This window comes from Brienomyrus brachyistius, unplaced genomic scaffold, assembly GCF_023856365.1.
Source record: "Brienomyrus brachyistius isolate T26 unplaced genomic scaffold, BBRACH_0.4 scaffold32, whole genome shotgun sequence".
In the NCBI taxonomy this organism is placed as follows: Eukaryota; Metazoa; Chordata; class Actinopteri; order Osteoglossiformes; family Mormyridae; genus Brienomyrus; species Brienomyrus brachyistius.
The window spans coordinates 864,122-876,586 of NW_026042307.1; the positions used below are offsets into that span (position 1 = coordinate 864,122).

Sequence of the window (12,465 nt, forward strand, 5' to 3'; positions counted from 1 at the left end):
TGTATCATTTATTTTATATATATATAAGCAGTTATGCAGACATTGAGCCAGACTGTTGTGCCACTTATGGTCACAAATTCTGGGTAGCGACTGAAACAATGACACTGTGAATACAAGTGGCAGAAATGAGTTTCCTTTACATAATGTCTGGGCTCAGTTGAGGAGCTCAGACATTTGGGAGAAGCTCAAAGAAGAGTTGCTGCTCTTCCGCATCGAAAGGATCCAGCTGAGGTGATTTGGCCGTTTGCCTCTTGGACACATTCCCATATAAATTAATGGTAATTGCTTCTTCACTTTACAACGTTTTGGCTGGTGAAAGGTTTTATGAGAACATTCTTCTTTTAGAAAGCGGGAAAAAACTATGCAACTTCACAGAAACATATGGAGGAAAATCTATACCTATAATTATACATCATAACATTCTGGATAAGCAGAAGCGAGAACTAGTGAAGCCAAATCAGCAAAAGTTGACTGTCTGTGTCAGGATCTTCCACGCTGGATAAGCTTGAGTTTTAACAACTTAATAAGATGTTTTGTCATTTGTCAATGACAATTTGATCAATGATCAATTTGATCATTTTTCAATGGACAAATGATCATCTTCGATGCAGTGATTTTTGACTAAATATCTGAGGGTGATTAATAAAAATTGCTTAGTTTTAATTTCATCTATTAATTTCATGATAATCCATCCATCCATTTTCCAAACCACTTATCCTACGGGGTCGCGGGGGGTCCGGAGCCTATCCCGGAAGCAATGGGCACAAGTCAGGGAACAACCCAGGATGGGGGGCCAGCCCATCGCAGGGCACATTCACACACCATTCACGCACTCCTATGGGCAATTTAGCAACTCCAATTGCTACCAGAGTACCCAGAGGAAACCCCACGACAACATGGGGAGAACATGCAAACTCCACACACATGTGACCCAGGTGGAGACTCGAACCTGGGTCCCAGAGGTGTGAGGCAACAGTGCTAACCACTGCACCACGATGCCACCGCCTATTAATTTAAGGTAAAAATTAAATCTCTTGAATTTTTGGTCTTGTAGTTTCAAACTATAATAGCATATGACAACTCAACACTCACAGTCCCCCAGCTCTAGTCCCTGGTTGGTCATTCCCCCCCTTTTTGTCGCATTTGCCAGGTTGCTGCATGGTATGACATATGACTGGAACACAAAGCAGCCTATGACCTTAATCTATGCAAGGGCAGTTCTTACCTTAAAGGTCTGAATTAATGTAGTCTTCCTAGGTCCGCCTCTCCTGTCCTGTGGACACTTAATATGCTACCTTGCTTACCTAAAAATTGTCAAGAATTTATCTTTCTCCTAATATCAATCAAAGCTCAATCAAAAGGATTTTGGTAATGACTTGGTCGTGACTCCGTGAGTCAGTGCTGCACATGAAATGTTTCTGTGGTATGCTTCCTTAAAATATGGTATTGGACAGACTTTGGACATGCGTTTGTCAAGTAACAAAAAAGATTTTTTTGACTCAAACATACGCTGCATTTTTTTCATGCCTTCTTGCTGTAAAACTCACAAAACACATTCCAATTTAAATCTTTATTAATTACTGTACAATAGTTTTGCAGGAAGATTTTATTACAAAACATGACAATGTGTATCATATTCACTTCATACTCAGTCGTATTAAGGGCGATTAGGAACAATATGGTTGCACTGTATTCTGATGCATATCCTGTTTCTTTTTATGGACTGAGTATAAAACTATGTTCAATAAAAATTATAAGTGATATCTGTTTTTATGCTCGGCCTAAAGCCAAAGTTTGTCCAGCTATTTTATTATTTAGGGTCAAAAAATTAAAGCTTATGATCAAAGTGAAATGATGATATAATCCCCTAATATAGCTCATGCACTGGGATTTGGAAATTATATTCATGTCCGAAGCCTTGTGTTTTTAAAAAATTAGTAGTTACTCATGCAGTTATAATATAAATCTGTTTTGTAACAACTTAAATGACAGAAAAGCTGCAGTACATTGCAGGTGCTACAACCCCAGCTATGCACACAGGACTGGACACCCATGCTAAATATCTTTTGTTAATATCTCCATGTACACCTCCAGTTACGTGAAACAGAAAAAACCTCAATTTATGTAATTGAATATATGGCACAATTCAACATAAGAAAGCTGAATATATTTTTAAGGAAATATCCTTGGGAGAAAATCTATTTTTTTTAAATTAGACCATTCATAGGTTATGAGAAATAAATGCATTTTATAAAGCATAAAGGGCCTGGGTAAAATAGTGGCTGAATTAAAAGATGATAAATTTAAAAGTTCAGGCAAACAAGATTTTCAGGAAGTAGTCTCCTATATTGGGCAGAGATCAAAAAAGGTAAAAGCGAGAAGGTATAACAATTGTGTTATAATACGAGGCATCTTCTGCTTGAACATTGATGGGATACATTCCTTCTACTACACATCATCAGCTTTGGCCTTTATAACCAAGCTATAACAAAACCATTACTTTGATTATTCAGATTGGTATGCAAAGCATAGTTGAGGACCTACTGAATGCACACTTACTTTTATTCCAGCCAGTGTTTTCATTTTGCAGCTTGAAAATGCTGGCCAGTTATCCAGTCATTTCTGCGGTGTCGTATAATTATATTTATAGATAATACATAATAAATAGGGACTGCAAGTGAATTCCATGTCTTGGTAAAGAGATCTATTCATCTGAAGTGACATCAATGTCCTCAGAGCTGGCTTGTTTTGTTGCAATCCTCCACCTGTTGATGTGATGGTTTCCCTTCTTTTTCTGCTGGCAGTCTGGTCCTTCCTCCTCCAGTTTTTGCCTCTTGTACTTTGTCCTTCTGTTTTGGAACCAGACCTTCACCTTGAGGCGCAAGAAATGAAAATAATGCCATGTTCAAAGAGTACTACAGAGCTGCTGAAAATCACTACAGTTTTCTGCTGAGGATCTGCATGGCTTATGAATTTCCATGACTTTGTGACATTTGTAAGCATTATCTTCCACGATAATCATGATTCAAAGTGAAAGAGCAGTTTAATTTAAAACCTGCAGGTTGAAAACCAAAAGCTATGAATGCAAATGTTTAAAGATCAATGAAATAAAGTACAAACCAAAGAAAAGCTCAATTACAGATGGAATGAGTCTTAATTGTATGACATGCCACTGGTTTTAATTAATGTGGTGATGTCATATAATGAAGAATGTGATTGGCTGAAGTAGTGAAACGCTAGTCTCTCCCTGCTGACACAGAGACATGTTGAACTCAGGAAAATCAGGATGTGCTTAAAAATATTCAATCAATGTGTAATTAAGCTGTTCTTTGATTTGTACTTTATTTCATTGACCTTTAAACATGTTGAACTCATGATGTCTGTGTTTTGAGTATTTCCGCTGTTGCCTGACTAACCCAAACTAGTTAACATCTGTCTTCCCTCCTTATCCTGAACAGAGTGATAGGGGGCCTGGAACCTCTCTGAGAATAATAAAGAGGTACGCTGCACATACGCACACTCACACCCTACTGGTTAGCCTAATTGCATATTTTTCAACTGCATTAGACAACTTATATGACATGGGGAGGTTATGCAAGCTCCACACATGCAAAGAGCATGCAAGATTTGAACCACACACCACCTATAGTACTAAAATGATCTGAAACAGTGTTATTCATGTTTTCTCTGTGTCAGTCAGAGTCCCTGAACAAATGGGCTTAAGCGGCCCAATGTTCATTATGTTACTCTGCCAGTCATCTGAACCCACAGCCTTCCTGTCACTGGCGCAAACTCATAACCAGCTGAATATAACCGACCAACAAAGCAGAGTGTTGGATCATAATCATGAGATCAGGTGTGGATCCTCAGAAACAAGGTAGAATGGAAAACCTGCTGGATACCAGCACTACAGGATCAGGGTTGCCTACCCCTGGTCTAAATACACAGTCTGAATACAAGATAATTCAAAATCTTAATTCTTAGTTCTTCAGTTCCTAAGACAACACTCTAAACCAATACGAGCAAGAGGAAATTTATTAAAAATAATTTAATAATATTCATCCAAAGTGAAAAGTGGACAGTGGTGGTATTGTGATGCAATTCAGGAATATGTGTTTCAGGTATACCTTACCTTGCGGGGACCCCCACAACGTGATAAATACCCATTTTTTTTATCTTTTGGGGACCAGTTTGCTGGTCGACATATGCGAAAAGTCTATTTTATAAAAATCTGTGACTGCAATGAAAAAATCAAAAACGCAAAAACTCTTGTATTTTGTTTTGTTGCCTATGGTTATGGTTAGGGCTGGGTGGGGGTTAAAGTTGTCAGAGTTTGCATTAACATTTTTCCCATAGAAATGAATGAGCGGTTCCCAAAAAGATATGTTTACCCAACATGTGCGTGTGTGTGAGCGTGTGTGTGAGCATGTGTGTGAGTGGACGTTTTCCTCCATATATTATGATTTCTGCCCATAGTCTGAAAACATAAACTAGGGTTTCAAAATTGCCTAACATACATGTTTGTGTGCCCTGTGATGGACTGGCATCTTCCCTTGGGTCTTCCCCAGCTTTGTGCCCTATGCTGCCTAGGACAGGATCCAGGCTCCCCATGACCCTGTACCAGATAAGTGGTTGGACAATGGATGGATGGATGGATGGATGGATGAAAGGATGGATGGATGGTTGGATGGATTTTTTGACATGACAGTGTTTTATGATTTTCCTTTGATTTTGTTGTGGATACAACTGTAGCAATTACAGTGAAAGCAAAATTTTTTTTTGGTTTGTTCCCTTGATTCAATGTTGGTGTGAAAGAACGGAGTGAGATTTAAATATAGGGGCCTTTAAATCTCTTCTTATGGATTACCCTTTAAGATAAGTCCACCGTGTAAAAATATTGTACATGACAAAAAAAGAAATGCAAGATAAGGAGTTTGGACTCAAGTCTATGTATACATAAAATCCATCCATCCATCCATTTCCCAAACCGCGGGGGGTCCGGAGCCTATCCCAGAAGCAATGGGCACGAGGCAGGGAACAACCCAGGATGGGGGGCCAGCCCATTGCAGGGCACACTCACACACCATTCACTCACACATGCACTCCTACAGGCAATTTAGCAACTCCAGTTAGCCTCAACATGTTTTTGGACTGTGGGGGGAAACCGGAGTACCTGGAAGAAACCCCACGACGACATGGGGAGAACATGCAAACTCCACACACATCTGACCCAGGCGGAGACTCGAACCTGGGTCCCAGAGATGTGAGGGAACAGTGCTAACCACTGCACCATCATGCCGCCCCTACATGAAATCCAAATGTGTAATCAATTATAATAAGCAATATAGGAGCAGAGGACATACTTCCTAACGTGAGATTACAAAAGGATCTGTTCCTGTTGTCTTATGCTAAGATTTTAATAACTGGCATTGAACAGAGTTGGGCAAAGCAGCCTGCATAGTGGTGAAAGCTGTCATGTGCGAATACAGATAGACAGACAGACAGACAGATAGATAGATAGATAGATAGATAGATAGAAATAACCAATAACAATAAATAATATCCATCCATCCATTTTCCAAACCGTTTATCCTACTGGGTCATGGGGGGTCCGGAGCCTATCCCAGAAGCAATGGGCACGAGGCTGGGAACAACCCAGGAGGGGGGGCCAGCCCATTGCAGGGCACACCCACACACACACCATTCATTCGCACATGCATTCCTATGGGCAATTTAGTAAGTCCAATTAGCCTCAGCATGTTTTTGGATTGTGGGGGGAAATCGGAGTACCTGGAGGTAACCCCACGACGACATGGAGAGAACATGCAAACTCCACAAACGTGACCTAGGCAGAGATTCGAACCCAGGTCCCAGAGGCGTGAGGCAACAGTGCTAACCACTGCACCACCATGCCACCCAATAAATAATATGTGACGGTAAATAATAACATTACAGAGAATGTTAGAGAAAGTATTTCCCAGAATTGCAGGGAATTTATATGTATAAAGCAAACTTACAACTTCCATATGGCACAGTGGTTAACCAAAAATTACTAATAGCCCTAGAAATCGCATCATCTTCCAGATCCAGTTACCTGTGTTTCTGAGAGACTGAGGCTAGTGGCCAGCTGCTTTCTCTCAGCACCCACCACATAGTGATTTTTCTCAAAAGCTCTCTCGAGCCGTAAAAGCTGGGAAGGGGAGAAGGCTGTTCGGATCCTCTTGGGCTTCCTGGCGAAGGGACCGTGGAGCAGAAGGTTATCCTGGGAAACGTCATTTCCTGGGAACACAATAATAAATCGATTTAGACTAATCCCAAAATGTCCCTGTTGACCCAATATCAAGATAAGTCTGGCACTCTGTACATCGTATTCTCTAATTCATTGGGGTTGATAACTCCCTGCGGTCAGCCAAATACATGCAAACGACTAACTCAGTTATTGTCAATGTATACCATGAGCTTTACAAAGTGAGCTTTCAGTGTTACTGCATTTCTCCTTTTGTTAGAAAATTTGTAAATGTATTAAGCCATCACAGTGTCACATGGTTTTGATTCTTTCCAAAAAATGAAAATACGTAGGAAATATTAAATTAGCCATATATAAAGTAAAACAAGGAAGGGTTGTAATCCAACTTTAAGGCCCCATTTACCATTATTTATTTGAGCAACTAGCTGCACTGCATTTTTCAAAATTTATACAACTGAGGTGTTTTTCCCGATAAAGATCAATCGTAGTAAATAACAAATAAGATATCAAAAAACATAAGTAGAGAATGAGTGACATTTGTGAGTGTTTCCCAAAACCCTTTGTTATTCCAGATTTAACAAATAAAGTTGAAGTACAGACACTCCTCTGCTTACGAATGAGATATGTTCCGGATGGCCGGAAGTTAAATTATTCAACATCATTGTAAGTGTATACGCAAGTACAAAGAACTAGGATGCTGGGAGTACGCACGCTACACTGCTGCGCGGCGGGAGTAGCGGCCAGAAGTCGTACTACTCAGAATTGGTGCGCAGAAAAAAATTGATGTTGCGGACAGGAAACGGGAGCCCAATGAACACAATTTGGACTTACAGTCCTCTTCGTTCGTATGTCTGAAAGTTCGTAAGTTGAAAGTTCGTAAGTAGAGACGTGTCTGTACTTCTTTGTTGGTTCCTCCCCAGCCTCCAGAATAACACAGAATAACACAGAATAACAGAATAACACACACTAACACAGGAATACCGACCTACATATTTCAGAGGTGAAATATTATTGTCACATCAGACTTACGCAAATGTAAAAAATAAATTAAAAATAAATTTAAAAATAGCAATACTGGGGAAATTAAGACCAAAATTTAGAAATTAACGTGAAATTTAGACCAAAGTTAATTAATCTGTTACTCAAATATATTGTGAATGGGCTCAAAATGTGATGTGGCTTCCTTGTAAATAAAGAAGAATGAGGAGCGGCAGTAGGAAAAGAAGCATCAGTCCTCAAAAGAAGAGTTTAGAAAACGTATTCAGGAGGTAACTAAAAATAAATGTTAATTAAATTATTATTGCATTGTTGTGCAGCGTAGCACACAAAACAAAATGAGCACAGCAGTATTCTAGGAAAAGGTTAGACCCCTCCCTCAACTACTACCACAGGAACCAAAATCCCATCATCCAAATGCCCAGAACGCAATCGTGTGTGTTATTTGGTGTGTAGTGTTATACCTCTCCTCGGCCATCGTTTGGGGATTCAACACGGGAATCAGCAGCTATTCGCTAAGGGGATACCTGCCGTCTCCCAGTAACCAGCCACCAACAAACACACCATCCTTTGCCATCTGACACACTCCAAAGCTGGACCAGACATAAGCATCATGTGAACTCCCAGGCCGCTTGGCGAGAATGTCTGTAAAATGTCCTTGATGGTTTCATATCACCTGGACATTTAGGCCTAGTTCCAAGAACGTTTTTTGACATGTGGAGATGGAATTAAAGAGGCTGGGAGTATGAAAAAGGTTCAGTGTTTCATCCATAAAACAAAATGTTACGCAAGTACCCCCTCCTGCTGGAAATTGTATGTAGTTGAACTCTTTGATTTGTTTATATCTCAGATGGTCTGAATACTTCTTGTCTGCCTGCAAAACAGTATACTTGAATTTCAGGGGCCGAACGGTGCATAACCTCGTTATGTAGCCTAATCAAACTGTATACAGGAATTAAAGAGGTGTTAAAGAGCCCCCTAATTTCTAGGGTATATTATAATTTTTATTACAGCATTGACCAATTAGTGTGCGTTTGCGATCTATTTCGAGTAACCTCTGTGTCTCTGTGATATAACAGCATGCAGGCAAAAGTTCGCATAAAGAAGGACGTGGAAAATAACGAATGAGTCGGATGACTCGTTTACTAACGAGATTACAAACTACTTTAGATATGAAGGGTTAGAAACACTCGCTAATTGGCGAATGATTTTAAGTGGGAGATAACGAACTACTTAGTGTTGTGAACCTTTCGATCCAACCTGTCGGAAAAAAATCGCTATTGAAGCAGATCGTAAAAGTTATCAGCACAAATAAGAACATATAAATTATAATACAAACAAGAAGAGGCCATTTGGTCCATCAAGCTCGTTTGGGAAGAGTTTAACTAATAGGTGAGAGTTCTTAAAATCTTATCTAGCTCTGATTTAATATAGGAACCCAGGGTTTTAGCTTGCGTTACACTAGCAGAAAGACTATTCCATACTCCAACTACACGCTGTGTGCTTTTCTCATTTTAAAATGTTCTCCCGTTAATTTCCACCTATGGCCATGAGTGCTAGTATTTAAACTAATATTTAAGTAGCCATTTGGCTGAACAGAATAATAAAATACACCATTACAGGTACAAATATATCTACAGGTAGCATGCAATTGCTTAACTTACACTGTAAAACATTTATTGTCAAATTAACAGTAACTTACTGGCAACCCCATGCCAGTAGTTGCTGTACTTAATAACACAGTAAAATTACCGTAAACCCAACTACAATAGTTTTTAAGCATGCTGTAGAATTAATCACAGTATTTTACTGTTTTTTGGAGAACGGCATTATATCGTTACTGTAATTCAGTTTACAGTATTGTACAAATTGTGTAAAGTTGTTCTATAGCAGAAGTCTGATAGATACTTGAAATAAACCATCAGCAGTATAGGGTTTATTTATAGAAGAATACGCTAGATAAAACGGATCGGTAAATGGGTAAAAAAAATCTACATTTGCTTGTCACTGGGGCTGTATACCCTTGTAATTGTACCTTTTAAGGTACAGAAATAGACCTTGAGGAACATCCAAAGGTACAAACAGCATTAATGGCCTATCAATGAAACAGAAATGTTCCTATGTCAATTTCTGTACCTTAAAAGGTACAATTACGTTCAGTTAAGGGTACAAAAAGCAGACCCTTGAGGGACACGCAAAGGTACATTTTAGCCCGTTTTGGTAGTATTAAATTTACCAAAAAATACAGAGAAATCACGGACCAGTAATTCTTATAACATGCAAAATTTAACATTTAAAATTTTAAATTTAACTACTTGTAATATTTGTTATAATTAAACCGAGCTGGAAAAGAAAACTTCATATCAGCTTAACGAGTAGCTGCGGCTTTGGTTTCTGCCGAGAAAAATCATTTTATTTTTAAATATCTTTTCGGAAAGAAGCCAAAGGCATGTTCACATATTTCTCTTTCGCAGCCAATAAGTAAAGCTGTGAACGTGTTTCCGTATTTTCTCTTAATTAGCTAAATTAGTTCACTTAACAGTGACAAACATTAATTAAACTGTTTTTGTACAAAAAATGGAAAAGAGTAGCTTGGGCGTCAAACGATATCTAAACTTATACAGTGCATAGACAGAAAAACCGCCCAGGTATTGGAAATAAACGTGCAAGAACAATATTGTTTTTTTGGGGGAGTTTTTATACCCACTTACTCTGGTTTGGCTCGTGAGCCTACCCCAGACAGTATCGGGCGCGACGCTGGGTTAAACTCTACGTAGGATGACAGTACGTCGCACATACAAACACTCGGGAAATTTTAGAGGCACCTAATAGCCTAACTGCATGTCACTAGACTGTGGGAGGACAGATTATGCACTCCGCAAACACAATATAACTCATTCGGCCACTGGACCACCCGAAATAATAGTAATAATAATAATAATAATTGTTGTTATTATTATTGTTGTTGTTGTTATTTTTATTATTATTGTTGCTGTTGTTGTTATTATTATTAATGATGTTATTTGTTGTTATTATTAGTTATTATTATAGTTGCTACGTATTATAGTTATCAGTACTAGTATATATATATATCTTTACAGGCGAGCTGATATCAAACGGCATTTGTCCTTAACATCGGCTACAGGTTTAAAGAAATACCGCTTAATTAATTTAGGCTACAGAATACGCTGGTCTGACACTAAACTGAAACTAACAGAAACTGTCCCGCCATTTCTTTATCAATTAAGCAATACTACTACAAGCATAAGGTAGACAACATTCAATTCAGAGTCGATTAATTGCCGTGCTTATTTTAATTGTCTAGGTACGTATCACTTATGAATGTTATACTGACTAAATTCTGAATGATGAATTACTAAGGCATAGTTCTTGACAAAATCGGAGGAAATCTTATTTCTATTGTTTCTTAAAACAAGGGATTTCATAATTTGTGCATAATTTACCTACATATTTATTTATATACGTATACACAGACGACAGATGCTTAATCTGGCAATAAGAAATAAAATTACAAAAGCGACACAACACTATTATTATTGTTATTGTTATTATTATTGTTAATAATAATAATAATAATGAATAAAGAGCATTATACCTATCATTCGACTAAAAAAAGTATTTAATAACTTGAAAAAACAACAAATGTATGAAAAACCATACTCACAAAACGAGTCGCAAAGATAATGACTCTATCTGTAAATATACTTTCATACTTCTAACAAATAATATGAAAACATAATAAAACAATGCTATAAATCCACATACATATACACAAATTAGACAGACAGACAGACAGACAGATAGATAGATAGATAGATAGATAGATAGATAGATAGATAGATAGACTACGTTTATATTAAATAACGCGCAACATAAAAAATAAAAGCATATTTAATAATTAATAACTAGTAACAATTAGTAACTAATAATATTCAGTTTTTTTGTTGAATCAAAAAGAATTCAAAAAGCATTTAAGTTATGGCCATCATTATTGTATACACAGCTAAACGTTGTAAAAAAATTGTCAGAAATGAAATTTATAACTATGATTATAATTTATCTAAGTAGGTCTAAATAAATCGTTTCAAATAAAGTTTACCTTGAAATCTGTGTCCAAAGAATCTGTTCCTTAAAACCCACGGATAAAAATTAAGAGGCTCGCGATGTTGTGTTCCAAAAAACGAGTGCGGGTGCGGTAGGTGCGAACCACCAAGCTGATGCGGATGCACCGACAAAGAAGGATGGTTCACCGTCTCAGGGAAGACTAAGTCCGGGTTTGGGTACAAAGATCTGCTCGCTGGACTCTGATACCCGTTCATAAAGACATCAGCGGGGCTTGAATAACTCAGTGCCGTCGGCCGGACCGGATCTTCCGTGCTCAAAGGACCTTCTTTGGCCACCAAGGATTCAATTGTGAAACAGCGTTTAGCGGCCGGAGGAAACATTGTCTGACAATCCAGCCGAAGTTCAGAAAAAGTAGAGTGAAACACCCGCAACTTCTTTAGCCTTGATAAGTAAATACATTAATTTACAAAAGGGTTATAATTACTGCCGTTTTTAACCACAACACTAACAGTCAGTGCTCGCGTAAAACATTAAAGCGCTAAAGGTGAAAGGATGATGAATTACACCATGGGGTCGCACATGTCGCTCGCTATACCATTAAGTGAAATAGATTTGCGGTATAAAGCCGATTGACAGGAGCGACGGCTCGTGAGAGGCGGATGGCTGCTTGATGCGGCAGCGCTGATTGGACGCCGCACCTGTCTGCCTGTTGGAATGAGTAGCTGGAGAACGGATCGTTTAACGAGGATCGGAGTCACTGTATAGGGGTCAACGACAGATGTCTGAATAAGGGAATAAAGGCGGTAGATTGTATTAGTTTAATTAGATTATGATTATTTCTTTGCATTTTTATGTTGCTGTGGTTTTCAGGAATTTCGAACAAATAATGAAAAAGCATCTGTACAAGATCATCTGAATAGTTTCTTGCTTACATAGCCGTCAAGCTTATGTTATTATTGCTTAATTATATTTGTCATTTCTTATCCATGGATATAAACACATCATAAAATTGCCCATAAGTATGTATTGAAGTATTCATCTAAAAACATGACAAACTTAAGTAAGAAATGAATCTTCGTGGCATTTATAAGGAGGTACACCTATAGATTAAATGTCTATCAAAATAGATTTCCAAA

The 12,465-nt window shown here is 38.2% G+C and overlaps 1 protein-coding gene across 1 annotated transcript; it reads right to left on the reverse strand.

Moving 5' to 3' along the window:
- Positions 1–1,555: 1,555 nt before the first annotated feature.
- LOC125721120 (homeobox protein EMX1) lies at positions 1,556–11,925 on the reverse strand. Its single transcript, XM_048997109.1, has 3 exons — positions 11,364–11,925; positions 6,095–6,279; positions 1,556–2,872 (listed from the first exon to the last, which is right to left on the reverse strand). Exons 1-3 carry the CDS (start codon positions 11,707–11,709, stop codon positions 2,705–2,707), a joined length of 699 nt encoding a protein of 232 aa, XP_048853066.1. The 5' UTR covers positions 11,710–11,925; the 3' UTR covers positions 1,556–2,704.
- Positions 11,926–12,465: the final 540 nt, after the last annotated feature.

Excerpts from the sequence above, each read along its gene's own strand:
- LOC125721120 (XM_048997109.1), bottom strand. The coding sequence starts at position 11,709 with ATGTTTCCTCCGGCCGCTAAACGCTGTTTCACAATTGAATCCTTGGTG. Across the intron at positions 6,280-11,363 it reads CTTTGGACACAGATTTCAAG|GAAATGACGTTTCCCAGGAT; the intron begins GTAAACTTTATT and ends TTGTGTTCCCAG. Across the intron at positions 2,873-6,094 it reads TCAGTCTCTCAGAAACACAG|GTGAAGGTCTGGTTCCAAAA; the intron begins GTAACTGGATCT and ends TTGCGCCTCAAG.